General features: G+C 37.7%; 10 protein-coding genes across 10 annotated transcripts; 4 read left to right on the forward strand and 6 right to left on the reverse strand.

Annotated features, from left to right (window-relative positions):
* Window positions 1-354: 354 nt before the first annotated feature.
* SOCG_02978 (peptidase family A22) lies at window positions 355-1254 on the reverse strand (the record flags this gene model as incomplete). Its single annotated transcript, XM_013161468.1, has 1 exon — window positions 355-1254. The coding sequence occupies one exon, from the start codon at window positions 1252-1254 to the stop codon at window positions 355-357; it is 900 nt and encodes a 299-aa protein (XP_013016922.1).
* Window positions 1255-1813: 559 nt separating this feature from the next.
* On the reverse strand, window positions 1814-3892 carry SOCG_02979 (RNase P and RNase MRP subunit; the record flags this gene model as incomplete). Its single annotated transcript, XM_013161469.1, has 1 exon — window positions 1814-3892. The coding sequence occupies one exon, from the start codon at window positions 3890-3892 to the stop codon at window positions 1814-1816; it is 2079 nt and encodes a 692-aa protein (XP_013016923.1).
* A 316-nt stretch (window positions 3893-4208) lies between these two features.
* Window positions 4209-4895, forward strand: SOCG_02980 (wybutosine biosynthesis protein Tyw3; the record flags this gene model as incomplete). The annotated part of the gene is made up of 1 exon (XM_013161470.1): window positions 4209-4895. One exon carries the CDS (start codon window positions 4209-4211, stop codon window positions 4893-4895), a length of 687 nt encoding a protein of 228 aa, XP_013016924.1.
* Window positions 4896-5082: 187 nt separating this feature from the next.
* On the reverse strand, window positions 5083-5952 carry SOCG_02981 (kinetochore protein Mal2; the record flags this gene model as incomplete). The annotated part of the gene is made up of 1 exon (XM_013161471.1): window positions 5083-5952. The coding sequence occupies one exon, from the start codon at window positions 5950-5952 to the stop codon at window positions 5083-5085; it is 870 nt and encodes a 289-aa protein (XP_013016925.1).
* A 1276-nt stretch (window positions 5953-7228) lies between these two features.
* Window positions 7229-10047, forward strand: SOCG_02982 (2-OG-Fe(II) oxygenase superfamily protein). Its single transcript, XM_013161472.1, has one exon. The coding sequence runs from the start codon at window positions 8091-8093 to the stop codon at window positions 9315-9317; it is 1227 nt and encodes a 408-aa protein (XP_013016926.1). The 5' UTR covers window positions 7229-8090; the 3' UTR covers window positions 9318-10047.
* A 569-nt stretch (window positions 10048-10616) lies between these two features.
* SOCG_02983 (nucleotide-sugar phosphatase) lies at window positions 10617-11917 on the forward strand. The gene has a single exon (XM_013161473.1). The coding sequence runs from the start codon at window positions 10708-10710 to the stop codon at window positions 11617-11619; it is 912 nt and encodes a 303-aa protein (XP_013016927.1). The 5' UTR covers window positions 10617-10707; the 3' UTR covers window positions 11620-11917.
* Window positions 11918-12177: 260 nt separating this feature from the next.
* On the reverse strand, window positions 12178-14983 carry SOCG_02984 (transcription factor). Its single transcript, XM_013161474.1, has one exon. It carries the CDS (start codon window positions 14279-14281, stop codon window positions 12314-12316), a length of 1968 nt encoding a protein of 655 aa, XP_013016928.1. The 5' UTR covers window positions 14282-14983; the 3' UTR covers window positions 12178-12313.
* On the reverse strand, window positions 14921-16070 carry SOCG_02985 (methyltransferase). The gene has a single exon (XM_013161475.1). It carries the CDS (start codon window positions 16022-16024, stop codon window positions 15149-15151), a length of 876 nt encoding a protein of 291 aa, XP_013016929.1. The 5' UTR covers window positions 16025-16070; the 3' UTR covers window positions 14921-15148.
* A 227-nt stretch (window positions 16071-16297) lies between these two features.
* Window positions 16298-17998, reverse strand: SOCG_02986 (uncharacterized protein; the record flags this gene model as incomplete). Its single annotated transcript, XM_013161476.1, has 1 exon — window positions 16298-17998. The coding sequence occupies one exon, from the start codon at window positions 17996-17998 to the stop codon at window positions 16298-16300; it is 1701 nt and encodes a 566-aa protein (XP_013016930.1).
* Window positions 17999-18551: 553 nt separating this feature from the next.
* Window positions 18552-18875, forward strand: SOCG_02987 (hypoxia induced family protein; the record flags this gene model as incomplete). Its single annotated transcript, XM_013161477.1, has 1 exon — window positions 18552-18875. One exon carries the CDS (start codon window positions 18552-18554, stop codon window positions 18873-18875), a length of 324 nt encoding a protein of 107 aa, XP_013016931.1.
* Window positions 18876-19528: the final 653 nt, after the last annotated feature.

The following is a 19528-nucleotide window of genomic DNA, read 5'->3' on the forward strand; positions in this document are numbered from 1 at the left end:
TCAATGTAAGCAAGCACTTTTAGGACTGTTGGGAATGTCGCGGAGCACCTTCAAAATATGGAATATAAATGCAGAATATAATCGAAAAATACTTTTAAAAAGCAGTGGTCTTATGGTAAAAGACAAATATTGTTAATGAAAGTGCTGGATTCGACTTAGCGTTATGTCACAAAAGGATTTGCGAGTCCTATTTTGGACTGTGCTAAAGGGCGAAAAAGATAGTACAAGGAAGTGGATAGGAGGAGGTTCACGAAAGAAAGAAGTATTTTTCTTTTTATAAAAAAATAGGAAGAGATCATAAATATCAATTGTAAGAAGAAACATGGACCCAAAAACGGCGAACTAATGTGAGAATTAATTTTCCTTGTTTTTTAGGGTAGACTCATCCTTTGTTTTGTTGGATTCTGTTTGTTCTTCACTGCGAAAAGCAAATAAAGAAGTTAATTCTTGGCGATAGCAAGCAACTAACAGAGGTGCTAGGATAGAGGCAGGACTAAGGTAAAGAAGTGCTGGTTGAGCAGCACGGAAGTAGTATAAGGCCCCGTTGGTAATAGCAAGTCCCAAGGTATAAGCAATAAGGGTCCATTTAAAGTAAGGCGTAGATGTACGTTTATCCTTGGATTTTTGGGCATTGTGAACATCGAAGCGCCGCATCAAACTGACCATAAGGCCGGGCATAACGATATCGCCCAAGCCAAGCATAGAGAACCGGCCAGGCTTTGTGAAGTTGGGAATTACATACTTGGCTGGAATGTCTATTCCAGTTGCTACAGTGACCATGACATCGGTACCAAAAACAAAGTAAATGTCGTAAATAAAAAGGCAAGCTAGAAGAACGGCCCCAGTAGCGAAAGAGTCAATTCGCATCATACTAATCGAATTGGCTGCCAGAGTCCATGCAAGCAAGTTAGAAGTGAACCAGTGTTTTGTTTTTAGATAATGGATAGTAATAGCAATTGTCAGCAGTCCACTGATCGATTTTCCAAGTGTAGACTTGCAATTTAGAGTCCGTAAAAAGCACATGGCTGCTGCAAAACTGCCATAACCTTGCAATATATATTGGATGTATTCTTTTCCATAATAACGGAGAATCAGATACATACCGACAAGAGTAAGTCCGCCAAACACAGGAAACAATGCTGCAAGTTTCTTATTAATTGTGTGCTTTTCGTCCGGATTTGTTTCGCGTGTTGACCATTCTGAGCCAACGTAAACAGTCGCGATCGCTGCTGATGCTAAGATGATCCCTTCCATTCTCTCAAAGAAGTCTTAATCCAAGGCGAAGGGAGATGTTTAATAAGCCTTTCGGATTCTGGTAAACGACAAACGTTGTTTTCCTAGTCTATAGAGAACCCATAAATAAGGAAGCATTTTCGTTTCCACTAAGAAAAGTTTGCATATTGCACAGTAGTATATTATTTTAAAGCTGTAATATGATGTTGAAAAAGTAAAAGAAGCAAGAAATGAAAATTAGTATTATTACGAATGAAATAACTGGTTATTCTTTAGAGATGGAGCTTTCTTAAATTTAGATCTGTTAATAAATATCTGCTCCATATATGCCTGAGTGACAGATTGTGTTAGTATTCTTAATAAAGGAACTAAGTAAGAAAACCATTTGCTATTTCTTGTAATTAATTTACCTATACCAAAAACGAATTGAACCAAAAATTCGTCTTGCTTCAACCTGTATACCCATCTTAGCGTTACGCTCTCTCGAAATGGAAACTGAACGACAGGAAGTAGTCTATAGAGAAGATTGAAGGAAGTAGAAAGATTTCAAATAATGCAGCTTTTGCCAATTTTATATTTTTTAGACCAATATTTTCCACTGAGCCAGTCGAGGAATAGAGCAGCCTACATTACGGACAAGGCAATAACCTTGGGATTCCCCGTTCAACACCCCGGATTTCATAGTAGCAATACCTGAAGGCCTGCCAACAGTAAGATTAAAATTTGCAGTTGTTACAAAACCACATAATGCATCGACCTCCGGACAAGCAGGATACTCAGCAGCCTCTGCTGTAATCTTCTTGTCGTAAATTAACTTCTTCCACATATCAATCTGGTCTTTATCTATACAGTAAATCCGAGCCCGATCATGTAAAGCACCTCTTTGCACCATTCGAACTTCAACTCTGTTGAAGGATTGGGCAGTGCGATCTACGATATTAGAGTCTGAACCATCGTGGAAGCATTTCCAATCACAACTAAATGGATCACCAATTTCAGAAAAGTTTTTCCCAAAATTTTCAAAGTTTACCCTCTTTGCCGGCGGTCGTCTTCTCCAATATTCCTCGTTACATTGCTTTCGTCGTACTTCATATGCCTGACCGCTTTTGGTATCGGGATAATCAACAGGAAAAAAAGGCATTCTTTTTTCGAAAGCAATTTGATGCAAATTTTTTAGTCCTCCAAATCTTACACCTTTCCGAAACATCAATTTCTGCCAAAAGAATTTTGCTGCTTCCCAGGGTACGATAACAGTAACCCCATTCCATATTGATTGATGGGTGAAATAAACAGGCACCAATTCCTTTTTAACATTAAGTACTGCTTCTTTTTTCTTTTGTACATGATTAAAAACATTAAAAGAAGGTATTTCATGTTTATCCCATAATGAACCGAAGTCTTTGTTTTGAATTTCATGGCTTTTATTCTCTTTATTATCCTTTTCTTTTTCGTTTCCTTGTTGTCCCAAATTAGTTTCGTGGATTACCAAGGGGGCATCAAATCCAATAGATGCACCAAATGGAAGAGACGTAGTAGGTAATTTGGAAATTGAATCCCATGTTGTTTTTTCTGAAGACTGAACGTCCGAGAAAATGTCATGAAGAATAACATTGGCATCAGGACCCAATATGTCGAAAGAAGCCAACTGTAATCTCCAATCATGCATAGCAATTTGATCATCTAAAACAGCAATACTAGATAAATGGTTCCATACATCTAAAAACGCAGAAGCATGAACTCGGATAACTAGTTGAACTGCGCTTCCATTATTGCGGGTTGGAACTTTACTTTTGCAATCTTCGCTAGGATCATGCCACTGTAATAAACAAGGACATAAAAGCTCGTTCGTCTGCGAGTTTTTGACATAACTATTGAATGAACGATAAGTTTTTGTGTATGCACTAGGGAGTCCTGTAGTAAAACATTCTCCAAATGTTTCTCGTAGAACACTTAAAGGTCCTGTGATAGCAAATAAAGGTTGATATGACATATCAAATGCAATGGCGTTCAAACAGAAAGCAGCCCTATGAGTTGGTCGATAAGACTTTTCAGTTGGACTCTCTGGGATTGCATAACCCCATGCGTTTATCATGTGAGCACGCTTGGCAGTCCAGAGATGAGTAGGTAACCAAATTTTTCTTAATTGTCGTCCAGCAAATTTTCCATTCACTAACTTTACAGCAGGCAGTGTTGGGATCCTAGTATCCTCAGTTGAGTGCTCTGTTCGTAACTGTCCAGAATTTGTGACCTTGGGACTATTAGCATGGCGAGCCAACTTCCTATGAAGTCGTTTTATAAATCTTTTTAGGCGTTGCTTTGAAGGCGTAACCGGAGTTGTTGCAGAAGAACTTAATTGCATTTCATAATAAGCACGGTCCCTTAAAGCCTTTGGAATCCTCTTAATGTTGTGAGAAGCCGCACGTCTTCTGAGACATCGTGGAAGGGCTTGAAAGGCTCGTTGCGCGCTTGAGTGTTTCGACCGATGCATAGCATCTTGTAATGCAGATATCTCAAAGGACCTAGATTCTACGAACCGTTTTACGTCCACAGCACCATTTTTTAACGCAGGAGATTCTATCTGAATATGTCTGGCATCAGCGAATTTTGATCGTTTCACGTTGGTATCTTTTGATTGCGTTTTTTGACTAGCTCGTTTCATTTTTGTAAAGAAAAATAAACATCAAAAATAAGGGGAAATCTATATTTGGAAAGGACTAGGAATGAAAACAAAGTCGAAGTTCAAAACATCAATATCCTAATTCATATATGGGTTTTGGTAAGAATAAGACAGAAAAAACACCCAAGTTAATTTTGATTTATGAATTAAGACTCAAATAAAAAGGGCAGACCTTAGTTTAAGAATAAATATTCGATCTTTGAACAATATGTATGGTACACTTTAAGAAAGCCCTGGTCAAAATTTCCACCACAAGCAAAACCAATTTCGGATTGGTTTTGCTATACCATAAAAAAGAATGGATCAAAAGAATCAGTTAGAAACGTTTGATAATCAAAAAGAACAAATTCTGAAAGAATTGGCTTCTTCTTTGCCAGATGCTTCTCCTAAAGGAAATCCGGATAGCCCAATTTTCCCATTATTGGATGTTATAAACTCGCACCCAGACTGGGTTACGACAAGTTCATGTTCGGGAAGGATTTCTATATATGTACAAGGATTAACGTCTAGAAAGGGAGGTGGTTACTGGCTTTTCGTATCTCACGAACCATGCACAGAATTGCCTCCACCTCTTGAAACAGAAAGTGTGGATTATGGGAAAGTGCCGGGAACGGTGTCTGAAGGATCAAGGGAAATCCAATTTGCGTTTGAGCCGATGATTTTGCATGTCCAAACACGATCCTTGGAGACAGCTCAACACTTGCAACGAGTAGCGATGAGTTGCGGGTTTCGGGAAACGGGAATTCAGGGAAGCACGAATAAATATATTGTAGCTATTAGAACAAGTCTAAAGATTGATGTTCCTATCGGAGTAGTAGACGCTTCGGAAAGGATCCAGTTATATGTGACCAAGGAGTATATGACATGGCTTGTAAAAAGGACGCTAGACTATTTTGCTGAAAATCAAAGGCGAATGGATAGGATTAAGCAACAGTTGGAAACGCAGCTAGCGAAACGATTAAAACCAAGGCGAAATCTAAAGTGAGTGTCCAGAGAAGAAAACGATGTAGAGGTTTGGAAATTTAATAAAAGCATGGTTTAGAATTTAGATTTTGGATTTTGGATTCTGTATGGATACAACTGGGATGACACGTTTGCTATTGCTGGAAAACACTGTATGGTCTAGGAAACAAGAATGGAAAAAGAAATAGAAAATAGTAGAATGCTTTTGATTAAAGAAAAGTTTTTATTTTTTTATGTAAAGTATCTAGCCATACATCTTCGGAAAGAAGAGTTACTTCCATAGTGTAATCTCTGTGCCATGTAGGACGACATTCGAAGATTTGGCAACGTTGGATGCGGGTAGAGTCCATAGAGCAAAAGAATCTAGCTTTCCATTGGTCGTGTATGTCGATTTCAATGTGCGTGTAGGTTAAATCGGCGGAAATTTGTATAAAAGGATGCTGTTGAAAGGTATTGTTGAGTTGGGAAAGTATGTTTTTTCGGCAGGAATGGGCAATCAATAACTTGTGGACTCTCCATAAAAAGAGACGAAGACGATCGGGATGTTTAGAAGTCAGATAGTCGTCGGCCCAGGCGTCAAGGCGAAAAAAGTTTGGGATGGTATATTTGTAAAGAGAAAGGGCATCTTCGAAAACGCGGAAAACTATGTAATGAGGAGCGTCAAAGGCGTTTCCATCTATGGGGTTGTATTGATAAAAGGAAGTATCTGAGGTTGGAGAAGGAAACATGGTTTGCATGGGATGCATCATAAAATCAAACCGGACACCCAATAGAGGAATCAGTGGGGCCGACTGGATGTGAAAGGTTTTAGGATTTTTGACGAGCAATTGCTTTCTAGATTGCTCTTCTGGGTCATGAGGAATGAAAAAGGAAATGCCCGAGAGACGTTCAAAATCGAGAGAAGGAGCTTGAAAGGGTTGCTGGGTGAAGAGCTTGATTGGATCAGGAAATTTTTTTTTTTTAGAAAATTGTTTTTCTTCTAATTGTTTGAGTTTTGCAATCAGAGTTTCACGTTTCGACTCTAACGATGAAATTTCCTCTGTCAATGTATCTTGGTCATCATGGTCTGTAAAGGACATGCTATGCAAGGGCGTAAGAAATTAGTAAATGTGGAAACAAAAAAGAAAATGCAGAGAATGTGAAAAAAATGCTGGACGAGATTCGTAGGACAATGACACTTTTAGGAAAACCGCTGTTCAAACGAATGTGAAACGAGGTATGTACAAAATGGCTTTTAAAAAAAAAAAAAAAGAAAAAAAAAAAAGAGTTAAGAAGAGTGTCAACAATTCAAATCCTTTGTCCTTTCTAACGCCAAACCTCTTCTTCAAGACATATAGGTATAATCGTATCCAGTAAAAGAAAAGTACTGTCAATGCGTTTAGCCGGTCATAAGAGAATATTTCGAATCTGTATTCTTATGAATCCGGAAACCAAATCTTGACACAAAGACAAGGACACTGTGTTTTTTTATGTCTTTTCAGAAGACTGTATACTCCATAAAATATACAACTTATGACTTTGTATATTTGAAAATATGATTTTGTCTCTAGAGTCAACCATTTTCAAGAGAATAATTTCATTTATAAAATAATAATTCAATAATTCAATGAGTTATAAAGAAAATCCACCTGTTTCGTTCTTTTTCTATGGAATCTATTTACCTTTTGTTTTCTGGACTTTTGTTTATTTTTTATTTTTTTTACATTATTTCCTTTTGTTTACCAACAAACCAGCGCGTCGCGTCGTACCATGTTGTTTTCTACGGCCGATCACCAGAGTACAACCATCATAAGATGGAAAATTTTCATGTCCCCTAACAGGTGACAATCTCTAACCAACTGACGAGTAAATATTGAAATTCAAAACAAAATGAGACAGAAAAGAAAAAACAATAACGGAGACAAACCAACAACCCTCCCAACAGGAGACACATCTACTATATTTATGCATCTTGGAATGAGAGCAGTTGAAAAACAAGAAACATTCTTTCCATAAATAACAAAACTGTTGTTGTTGTTGTTGTTGTTTGTTTGTCTCCGTTATTGTTTTTTTTTTAATTTTCTTTTTTTTATTTATTATTTGATTGATTTGATTAGTTGTTTGTTTTTTTTATTCATTTTTTTTGGTTTGTTTACTTTCATTTCTATCGGTTACTTTTATTTATGTTTAGCTACAGAATTAGCTTCTCGGACTGTTATTATGTATTTATCAGCCAAAGTCTCTGCTGTATCAGATGGAATTTCATTGGCTGGTCGCCCCTTGCTTTGATAGATAAGCATCTGTTCAAGAACCAAAGATAAGGGATTGGGAATGTGATATAAAAAGAGTGATTCCCGTTCTTTTAGAAAATAATCCTTTTGATTCTTCAACACATATTTTGACGCAGAGTGCTTTTCCTCTTCTTTTTCTTTTTTTTTTATATATAAAAAAATTAAACAAAACTTTAGCGAATTTGTATTTTCAGTTTGTTGCTTTTTTTTTTAAATTAATTAATTTCATTGATTTATTCTAACCGTTTCCTGACGACGTTTCCAAGACGAGTATTTGTAATACTTTTTTTCAGGAAGCAACTTTTTTGACGCCTCATATATATAGAAAGAAAGAAAAAAAAAAGCACTTACTGGTTTTAGTAGAGGTTTTCTCTTCTTTTATCGAAAAAGAGTTTTTTGCTGTTTTTCTTTTATTTTCTTTGAATTCCTTTTCGTTTTTGTTCCTTTAGAGAAAACAGGATTTGCTCGTAATTGAGTAATTTTTTTGTCATTTTTCTCGAGTTGACAGGTTTCTTTTTTAAAACTTTTTAGTTTTATTCTTTTTTATAAAAAAAGACAAAAAAGAAGAAGAAGAAGAAGAAATATTGATTTAGATAGTTATCCATTTGGCTATCTTTTTTTGTTTTTGTTTTTGTTATTTTCTCTTCTGTTTTTTCATTTTTGCGATCGGGATTTGTGGTAATTCATAGTCTCGTTGCCTTTATTTGTTTAAAAATTGCGGTTGATCTTGATTCAGCAGTTTAAAAATTCTTTTGATTTTTGCCATCAGTTTTTTTTTATCTCCTTCTTCTTTCTCCCTCTAGATTCATATTCCTCAACCAACAACGAAACAAAAACTAAAAAAATTCTTTTCAATTCGAATTGAACAGATTCCAAACCAAAAGTTCCTTATTTGAATTTTGATCCCTTCGTCCGCCGCGTCCGTCCCGTGTGATTGAATTTTACTGATGTTGTCTCAATTGATCCAAAGTACGGCTGATTCCATCAGGACAGCCACTCCTCAAGAGGAGGAACGTCTTTGCCCTGTGATTGACTTTGGTCCTTTCATTGCCAATGAACCCGGTGCGCATGAAAAAATTGTCAAGGAACTTCGTAATGCGTGTGAATCTACAGGCTTTTTCCAAATCGTCAACCACAGTGTGAGCAAAGACGTGATTAAAAATGCCTTTCGTGCCTCCAAGCATTTCTTTGAACTTCCCTTTGATGAAAAGCTCATGCTGAGCAAAGACATGTTTAGCAACCGTGGTTACGAATTGCTTCAAGATTTCGTTTTGGAGGGCGAAGAGGACTCCTCTTTGGATGGAGTACCTATTGACGACGATTTATCTTTTCCTAGAAGCTCTTCATTTACACCTTCGTCCCTTGGTTGTCCGATTCCTTCTGCGCAATCCCTTTCCACATATGCTGAACCTCCCAATTCGTCTCCGATTCCCTGGAACACAGGGCTTGTCGATGACGCTACGCCGACCGAAAACAACAACGCCGCTATTCATGATTCCGCCTGTATGTCGAATGAATTTCGCGAAAGTTTTTATTTTGGGAATGACAATTTGTCGAAAGAACGACTTCTCCGTCCTTTCCAGGGACCGAATAAATGGCCTTTGAACACGGGAGCCGGTTTCCGCACTGCTCTTGTCCAGTACCATAACGACATGGCAGTCTTTGCCAACCAAGTCATGTGTTTGTTGGCCGAATCTCTTGGATTATCTGCCGATGCATTTGACGAGTTTTGCTCGGATCCCACGACAGCCATTCGTCTTTTGCGTTATCCCTCTTCCTTCAACCGTACCGGTGTGAACGATCACACGGATGCGGATGCTTTGACGCTGATGGCTCAAGATGAAGTGCGTGGTTTGCAAATTCTTGATCCAGTGACCCAGTCCTTTGTTGCCATCAGCGCACGTCCCGATGCCTTGGTTGCCAATTTGGGTGACATTATGGCAATTTTGACCAACAACCGTTACAAGTCTTCGGTGCACCGTGTTTGCAATACAAGTGGTCATGATCGCTACACAATTCCTTTCTTTTTGCACGGTAATATTGATTATGTAGTGGCTCCCTTGCCTGGCTTGGGTCCTTCGACCACGGAACCAATCGCTGTAGAAGACTTGTTGCGGGATCATTTCCAAAACAGCTATACGTCTCACACAACCACCACATCTTTAGTTTGTTAATGCTACTCATGCAAAAAGGACCCATCGTTGTTGTGTTTTGCACTTTTCTTCCCCCCTTAAATACGTTCTGTCCGTTAGAATGTGTGCTCCCAATGTCCGATACTCTTTTGCCGTTTTAATTCGTCTATCCAACTAATGTTACTATGGATTCTTACTGTTTCTTGTTTTTTAATTAATTATTATTATTATTATTATTATAATTATCTTTGTCCTTTCTAAGAATCCCGGCATCCTCCTTTTCCCATTTCTTCCTACGGACAGAAGAAGGCATACATACACATACACACATCTTTGAGCTTTATGAATTTACCACTGACTGGTATAAATTGGTAGGGCTTCCAACGTTTTATTCACTTTGTGCTGCTGCGTACACGATGCGATATGATGATATTATTATTAATTTCTTTTTTTTTTATATATCTTTCTTTTCTTTCTTTTTTCGTCCCTTGTAAAAGAAAGAAAAGGGACGAGTGCTAATTGTTGCTTTCAACTTTGATGTTTCCCCTTTGTATATAGAACGTTCTTTTCTTTTCTTTTCTTTTTTGTTTATGTTTTTCCTTATTTTGTTATTCCTATCCCTAAATACCTATTTGATATTAGTTTTGCTAGTCATGAAATGAATTAGTTTATTATTAACAAGTAAATGTTGCTCAGATCTTTGACGAACTAAATCAATAAGACATTTGCATAATAATCATGGATTGTTTTGTAGAGACACACGCATATACAGAATGTTTGTTTTACTTAGTTTGAATTTTGTATTCAAATTCTATAGAACCCAGCGACATCACGACACGACATGTAGGGACGTACGTATGTACGTATGTACGTGTGTTTATTGACAAACGCAGCCATGTAGCATAATGTCCTGAAGACTAGATAGATGGATGTAATAATGAACTAGCTAAGCTATTTGTTAGGACGAGCGTTTGGTCAAGCCTCGATGGTGAAACGATTGACGAAAGCAAAGCAAAGCGCCAAAAAAAGCGTAGCAAGTGTTGACGTAGAAAAGGGAAGGTTTATGAATGATTAAATGAAGAAAAAAGCAAAAAAATTAATAAATAATATAAAGAACGTCTGGAAAGAAGGAAGAATAGAGGAAAAATGTACTGCTTACTGTCTAGTAATACTTGATGGTTCATGGATGAAAGTGATCATTGTTTACATAATGACGTCACACCCAAAGAAACCTTAACGGAAAATTTTCAGGACACGATTCGTCGCTTCTACCCAGTAGTCGGAAGAGGAATGACGCAATTACCGGAAAATCCAAAGAGTAGGTTTTTCAGGTTATCAGGGCTGTGAGACATATAAATAGGAAGGAAGGCCCGTGAACAGAGTCTTCTCTGAACATACGCCTAAAACTGACATAACAAAAAGATCGAGAAAAATGAGTGCATCTGACAAGTCTAACAACATTCCTTCTGCTGACACCGTTCAAATGGTGATCTCTGACGTTGATGGTACTCTTTTGGATGCTCACCACCGTTTCCACGAACGTACTTACCGTGCTATGAGCTACATTCGTCAAACCCGCCCTGACTTCCCTATTGTCTTGGCTACTGGTAAGCAACGCTCTGCTGTTGACTTGATCCGTATTCCCTTGGGTTTGGATGCCTTCCCTGCTGCCCACGTTAACGGCTGTATCCTTTACAACGAAGGTAAGGTCGTTTCCGCCGAATACTTGAAGCCCGAAGTTGTCATGGAAGTCGTTGACGCTACCAAGCACAACTCTAACATCGCTAACGTTGTCTACGACGACCAAAAGGTTTACATTTTGACTCCTGGTCGTGAGGACATGAAGAACGTTAAGCGTTTGGAAGAAATCGGTGAAAAGGTTGACTGGACCTTGTCTTGTGAAGACGCCAAGGCTAAGGTTTTGTCTGGTGAAATCAAGGTCATCAAGATGGCCGTCTGTGAAGACCCCGACAAGCTTGACGTTGTCCGTGATATCTTGAAGCCCTTCCCCAAGGACAAGTTCACTACTACTCAAGCCTTGGCTTACTGTATTGAATTGATTCCCTCTAGCTGCAACAAGGGTACTGCTCTTCAAACCATCACCACCAAGATTCTTCCTCACATCAAGAACGAGAACGTTATTGCCTTTGGTGATGGCCAAAATGACTTGACCATGTTTGGTGTTGCTGGCTGGTCTGTTGCTGTCAAGAACGGTATGCAAATCGCCATCGATAATGCCCGTGCCGTCTCTCGTGTCGGTAACGACCAAGGTGCCGTTGGTGAAGTCTTGGAACGTGTCTTTAACATTCCTGAAGACTACACCCCTCCCGAATACAAGTTTTAAATTATGTAATTTACTAAAACTAACGTTGTCATCCACTTTCCATAACTGAACGTTATTTCGAAGTGGTGTTTTTATGTTGCGTTCGTTTCCTTTTTTTTGTTTATGCAATTTTTTTTCTTTCTTTGTATCTTTGTCGACTTTTTCCTATTGGAAGCGAAGGTTCAAACCGCTCAATTTTCAAAAGATTTGATGTTATATCTTTACTAGTATGTTGTTTCGTTCCTTACGCGCGACCCTTTTCACGCTCATAGATACGCAATGCGAAGCATCGCTTCAATGTATTATTTTTCTGCATCCATCTTTTTTGTTTTTTGTTTTTTTTTATCATAAGTAAAGTAAAGTAAAGTAAAAGTAGATACATATTCATGATTTTGTAAAGAAAACAGGATGCGAGAATCAACTTGAACTTGATCCACGTTTGTTTTTTCTTTGTACGTGCTACTTAGTTACTTCCATGCAATACAATTCCTCTTGGTTCAAAAAGTAAAATCATAATGATTAAATATTATTATTATTATTATTCCTTCTTCATAATCAATTGTTGTATCATCATTAGAAGCTTCAAAGAAAGTTACTGTACCAACCATGTTTACATATAGATCAGAGGGGTTTCCCTGTCTATACAATTTTATGGATTACGTTCACGAAAAGATGGGAGATTTTTGAAAATAAAAATAAATAGTTTGGGAACCAATCATGGCCGAAAAGATGACCATGCTTCAGGATTCCACGGATCGAATATTTGCTCTTGTGTTAGTTGAAAAATATCAGGCCCCAGCGCGCCATCCAAATGAAATACATTGTCCCAGAGAGCCGACAGATGAGGATATCGTTTGCCTAATTCTTTTAGTAAAGAAGACGACCGACCTATTGCCATTTCAACAATGTCAAAACCAGTCGCATGAAGTGTTATACAGTGTCTTAAAAACGCATCAAGTAATGATAAAGCTCTTGCTCCATATGTATGGCTTTCATGGAAATCCAGATGAAGGCGAATTAAAAGCGATACAAGCGTTGATAAATGGAACCCAGCATACGGCCAAAAAAAGTCGACAATTGAGTCCGGCGAGATACCCATAAAATTTGAAATCGCTTTTTCAACACATGCAAATAGGTCCTCCGATTGAAATTCCGGCAAATGAAATCGAAGCGCCGTTTTCCATAACAAAATCTCTACAGCGTCGAATTGAATCATTAGTGATGCAGCTCCCAACCCGGGTTCCTCAGACTTTGAAGGACGTGCGGAATTCAAACGACTGAAAAATCCAGTGATTTGATAGGAAATAGATCGATTATTCTTATAATGCTTGCTTAAAGCTCGAATCGTAAACAAGTCTTGCAGAATGTCCTGTAAAATCATACTGAGCTCAATCATTTTTAAAAAAGTTTTAAAAGACATAGAAGAGGTAATTTCAAGGGGTAATGTTTCATTAGAATCAATTTTAGGAACGACATAGTCATCTTCATGGATATTCGTTGCTAAACCAAAATACATAGAATACCACTTATCCGCAATAAAAATAGCCCACCATATTCTTTTTCGAATGGTCTTTTCCTCGTTTGGAATTTCCCAGTTTGTACAATCATGGTTAAATCCTAGCAATTGGGACAAAACCGTCGTTCTCGACAGGATACTTGTAAGGCTGTACATATTAGAAAGGGGACGTCCAATTAAATACAATAAAGCAGCTTGAATAGTACTCAATCGTGGTTGGGTAAAATGAAAATTCAAGCCGTCTTCAACCAAATTCCACATCTTGCGTTGATCTAAAGGAGGAATGTTGGAAAGCCTTGGATCTTTCTTCCAATATATTAACGATAAAGAATACAAAGCTGCCAAAAGAATAGAGGGAACGTTCCTCGCTCCGTTTTTGTAAGAAAGGAGGAACCGTGGTCCATGGAGAATGGGATATGCGGGGTGAATGTGAGTAAAATACAAATCAACTAGTACGCGTCCTGTCATTTCATCGACATAAGTAGTTAAAAGGTCGTGTAATGCACGCTCATAGCGAGCAAAATCGCTATGGCGGTCATTTTCATATGCAGGATCGAGAATATACATAACGGGAGATCTCGCATTGGAAGATACATACTTCAAAGTCATGTTATCAAAAGAGCATACACCATTCTCGAATGAAAAATATTCACGAATAAGGTCAATATCAGAATCACAAGTAGGGCCTAGTACATACGGATAGTTAAGAGAAATATCCAGACCTAGCTTGTCAAACTTATCGTCAGAAGTACGATACATTTCTGTAATCCCCGCAAAGTTTACGGGAGCCCTTTGAGATCCTTGTTTGTCTTGACTTCTGTTAGGTATTCTAGCAGATGATGACGCGCCTAGGCTTTCAGGAATTTCGGATGAACGCTGGATGCCGTGAACAGCTAATGAATTATTATTCAAGTAGGTATCCTCATAAGAAGGAGCTTCAAAAACCGATTCATCAGAAATGGAGTCAGGTCTTTTCTTAGATTTGTTGCGTTTAATGGGCGGTAAGTGATATGTACAGGCAACTTTGAGTGTTAGACATAACGCACAAGGATTTCCTACAACTTCAAGTACACATCTTGATTTTCGAAGTCGACAATTGTCACAAGGTCTGGTCTTTCTGGATCGATATGGTCTTTCTAAGCTTCCCTCGGCTGGAGTTGTACTCATGGAAAGAATCGCTCCTGTAAAAGCAAATTGTTAGACAGACAAGTGAAAAAAAAAAGTACTCTAGATTTTTTTTTTTCTTTTTTCAGTTTTTAAGCGCAACCGTCAATTCTTCTAACTTCTAATCGATTCAAATCAATTCAAACAAGTCGAAAAATAATAATCAGTTCGGATTGAAGAATATTTAATGTTCCGATATATCGACCTCTCTAGAAATTTAGCTGGTGATACTAAAGTCAATGATGGTGGGAAATATAATTTCAGGTCTAATCTTCAAACATATCCAATTCAATTGTATGTGAATAATTTTGGGAATTTGTGAATTTTGAAAAGAAAGGAGAATTCGTTGAAAACAGAAAGCCAAATCAAAGAGTGGTTGTCAGCAAGAGACGTCTCGAGGAAGTTTGATTAATCTAAGATAAAAGGAGATAAAGAATTGGAAACGACATCATGAAACAATATTTGACCCAAAATAAACAATGAAATAACGGTTCAACAAGGTTATACATCTCTTATGTTTCATATGGTAATGCATTGCCCTTTCGATTTATAGTTTTAGTTAAAATAAATCAATTAAATGAACAAGCAGTTTAAGCGGAGATATAAAGAAAAGTATGTCCGTTATTCTCAGTTTACAAAAAAACCAAGAAGAGCGTGTTTGGTATAGTCTAAAAGATGAATTGATACATGTTCCTAGATACAACAGGCAAGCGTTTTGTATAATAAGATGCGGGAAAGCATGAAATTTACTTGAATCAAACAATAACGGCCTCAATCTTTTTGTATGCTTTCCTTTCAGAATATACTCAATAACGTAGTTAGTAGTCATTCGAGTTCACCATTAATCATCGGAAAATTAAAGAGTTTGCTCTATTTTTTTTCCAAGGCTTCCTTCTCTATACTAAAGGCCATCGTGTGGTAAGGAAATTTTATCTGGTCAGTGTTTTGTACTCTGGGCACTGTTTCTGCAATCTTGTCCAACTCAGCTCTTACGACGGCTTTTTCTTGTTCAGGAAGAGCATGCATGTAAGACAAAGAGAAAACCATTCGATGAATGGAATTCTCTGGTGTAGTACAGTAAGAGAAAGGGAATACACAAGTGCGAAATTTTTGGAATCCATGTCCGGGGAACAACTGAGCCCATTCCCAGGTTCCGAAGTAGGGAGATCCAGAACGATATTTATCCAGTAATTCATTAATTTTGTTGACCCAGGATACCGATTTGTCTCGGACATTCCAAACAAGACCAAGGGCTCCTTTTGGTTTGAGAACACGGTGCATTTCCTTCAAAGCTTTTGCATTGGCAAACCAATGGAAAGAGTTACCACATAAAATGAGATCTACGCTTTCGTCAGGTAATGGAATCTGGGTCGCTGAACCCAAGTGTGATTCTACCGCTGGATATTTTTTTTGCAACACCTTTAACATAGCTTCCGAAGAATCCACCGCCATAACCTTTTGAGGATGAGCAGCATTTATTCGAGGATATAGCTTTCCTGTACCTGCTCCCAAGTCCAGAATAGTAGATTCCTCATTAACTCCAAATTCGTCAACAAGCCAATCTGTTAGGCCAATTGGAAAATCTGGCTTACCAGATTCATAATTTTCGATATCAGTTTGATATTTCAAGACCTTTTGCCTCTTTTCAAGCATTTTTTGATTTTTGGAAGGGAAGAGTAATGATTCCTTTAAGTTTTGCGTGTACTTCCAGTAGAAAGAATACCTAACGTTTAATTTTGAATACATGGAAGAAAAAAGTATATGGCAATTTTCTAAATCTATATAAAAAATTTTATTAATGCGATTAAATTAAAAGATGTATAAAAAGACAATCCATGTTAGGCGAAAAAAAAGCAAAAACAGAAACATGAACGTCTAGAACTGAATTAAAAATAAATAAGAGAAGCAAACGCACTAAAACACAAGAAACCAGAAGATCAAAACGAGCGTAAAGAAACAATGCAACATTTAGGAAGAAAACATCAAGCAAATTCGTCAAATCATTTATAAAACCTCCTTCTATGCACCCATCAATTCTTCTACTTCCTGGTCAGGCCGCCATTCCCGTTTCGCTAATTCATCTTCAAAAACACTAGTTGGTATTTCCGCACGATCCATAGAGATACCGTTTTCTTCTAATCGATCGATAATGTCGTTCGATACATGTGGTTGAAAAAGGATTTTACGATCGTTGTTGAACGCATTTCCAGAAGAAATACTTGAATAAGCATTTGCTAGCTGAGCTTTCGTCGGCAAATTAAGAGTCTGTAGCTGGGTTTCATCTTTTGTTAATTCAAACTCATTTACAATACCATCGTCTTGAGGAGTCTCTAAAGTCTTTCGTAATTCTTCTCGTTGATATACTTCAAGACGTTTTAAAAACGTTCGTGAAACTTTTGTTTCAGAACTATTTGGTTGATAGGACTTTGCGACAGTATAGAGCTGACGTGGATTCAAGGCATCTAAAGATTCAAGGGTCTCTTGCAAGGGTTCTGGTTCATTCTCTTCGCTTAATCTATATAAACATTGAAGCCATTGCAATAGTTGGGTCAACGATGTAAGGTGAGGAGTGAGAGAGACTCGAAAGTCTTCTCCAGGATAGTCGATGGGTTTTCTAAGCTTCACGGAATTTGTTTGTGACCACTCTTCCAAGCTGGAAACATTGAAGCGAATTTCCATGGCGGCAGCTCGAGAATGATATTTTTTTGTGGAAACGACTCTGTTAAAAAGACGCACACCCAACCAGCGGTATAACTGCTCAATACACTGAATACGTAGAAGGGGATGAACGTAAAACACTTCTAATAAATGAAGAGTGGATGCAATGATTTTAGTAATACTACGTGGCGAAGCTGAAGGAGTACTGCGAGGAGATAAATGATCATATGTATTCCGACGTCTCAAGAAATTCCAACTTCTTGAATGAAGGATGGAATCTAAGCCCTGTATTCCTGTATATTTGAGCATGCCTTCTTCTAAGTTTTCCTCCATGCGACGAATGGCATCTTTGCAGACTAAACAATAAATTTCAGATATTAATTGGTTACATTCTTGCTGTATTTGACCAGTCAATTCTTCCAACCTTGTGTCTCTTTGAAGGTAGAATTCAAGTAGACAAACATTCGCTAACCACATGACACACAAAACCATATCTTCAGTATTTGTCTGTATGACTTGGTGTACTGAATCAAGAAAGCCCGTCAAAAGATCATGTCCAATATTTTTGCTTTTCGGCATGTAAGTATAAGCAAATCGGGAAGCCAAATAAAATAATTTCGCCGGAGCTAATCGCATCGATGGTCGATCTGGCCGGAACTCTTGCACAAATAATCGAAGCATGGAACCTATTTCCCTTTCATCAAAAACAAAATACTGCCAATCATAGCTGTTATCATTAACTCCAGCACCATCCTGACTATACCTTTCAGTGTTCCATTTTGTGGGATCCAAGTTGTGCGTTTCAAGCATAATGTTTCCTAAGTCCAATTCCAAACCTGAACCTTTATTCTCTGGACCGCTGTCTTTCTGAAAGGAACCTTGCATCCCATTGGGACTATCATTATTCCAAATACCTACGGTATTGAAGATCTCGTTTTCCATATTGTAATTACTGGATTTCAAGCGACTATGGGGCAAATCGGGCAATACTTTTTCTTCATTTCTTTCAAAATTAGTACCTGTTCTTCCATTAAACAAAGCATCATCATTCAATTCATCCATTGCACATACATATATTATTCTCTACGTTTTGCTTTTGATGCTTGGATAGCTACTCTTACTGCATAGCAATGAACGGTGACGTTCGGTGAATTTCTGAAAGCCCTTGGTTTTAGTTTTCCGAAAGAGTTTTCCGATGCTCACCAAATATCATACTAAAGAGGAACGATAAAAGAATCTATCAAGATGTAAGAACACCAGAACGCTTGACCTGGAGTCCTTTTTCTACGACTAAATTATTGATTTGGTTCGAATTTCTTCATTCAGTACATTAATAGTATTAGGCTTAGTAGTCAACCGTCCTAGCGTGATTGCAAAAAACCGTTTCGCGAATTCTTCAATTCGTTAGTTTCTAAAAAGTCTACTGTTGTTTAACAAGGTAGAGCTTTTGAAATTTTTGGAAATTATCCTCTGAGTTTATTCTTTTACGCTCGCTAGCTTTCTTTTTTCTCAATTCTCAGTGCCTTTTTAACTTCGATTGAGATTCACTGATTAAAACTATTGTACTCTACATTGATATCGACACTCAAGATTTACATAAAAGCACACGGCAGAAATGAGTTCAAATCCTATAGAACAAAACCAAGAACAAGCTCAAATAGAGTTGGCAACAAAACCTTCAAATCAAGAGATAACAATGTCTCGTTCAGAAAAACTAACCTACGTTCTTATTCACAACCCTTTAATTCCTCTTGGGTGCGTCATGACTGTGGGAACGTTCTTGGCTTCTGGATATCATCTGAGAAGAGGTAATGAACTCAAGGCAAACCGGTTCATGAAATACCGAGTCTTGTCTCAAGGATTCACCCTTGCAGCTGTCGCGTTCGGGGTTCTCTTTATGAATCCTAAGCCCAAGCCTGCTCCCCCGAAACCGTATTAAAGGTATCGATTTTTGGTCTCCTTCGTCTTTTTATTCGATTGGAACGTTGATAATATGAAACATAACCTCTGCGTGATTATTCGATATCGGAATTTTTGACCGAAGATTGAGTGGTCGACAGACCCATTCTCAGAAAGATGGTACATTTGAGGAGCTTCAATAGTCTCTGTGATGATAAAAAATTCAACCGGAAACCGGCTATTTCAATCTTGTTTCTATTTTTGATTATCAAACGTTTTGGAACTTTGATGCGTTATCTGTTTCATCAGCGAATAATTTATTCAATTTAGTTTGCTTTTTTATGTGACGAGGTGTGCAATACTTCCGTTGATATACCTGTTCCTTTGCTACATTCTTCTGCATTGTACGAAACTATTGATAAAAGCTATCCTGATTCCTTCTACTAATTTTTTACGACACAGCAATGAATAAAGATTTCAACCTTGAAGGGGGTTTAAAGTAACGTAATAGCTCTCGATAGTTATTCTTCGTCCGTCTTCTAGTCAAAGTTATGGGCCAGAATTCAAGAAATATTCAATATTTGGCTCAAATATCACTCCAACTGTCATACAATGTTGAATATCCTTGTGAATCTTTCGATGAAGCGATTTCCATACATAATATCATACTAACATATCAAAATCGATAATTAC

Source organism: Schizosaccharomyces octosporus (genome assembly GCF_000150505.1).
Source record: "Schizosaccharomyces octosporus yFS286 unplaced genomic scaffold supercont6.1, whole genome shotgun sequence".
In the NCBI taxonomy this organism is placed as follows: Eukaryota; Fungi; Ascomycota; class Schizosaccharomycetes; order Schizosaccharomycetales; family Schizosaccharomycetaceae; genus Schizosaccharomyces; species Schizosaccharomyces octosporus.

Coding starts and splice junctions, on each gene's coding strand:
- SOCG_02985 (XM_013161475.1), bottom strand. CDS start 16,024: ATGTATTCAAAATTAAACGTTAGGTATTCTTTCTACTGGAAGTACACG.
- SOCG_02983 (XM_013161473.1), top strand. CDS start 10,708: ATGAGTGCATCTGACAAGTCTAACAACATTCCTTCTGCTGACACCGTT.
- SOCG_02982 (XM_013161472.1), top strand. CDS start 8,091: ATGTTGTCTCAATTGATCCAAAGTACGGCTGATTCCATCAGGACAGCC.
- SOCG_02984 (XM_013161474.1), bottom strand. CDS start 14,281: ATGAGTACAACTCCAGCCGAGGGAAGCTTAGAAAGACCATATCGATCC.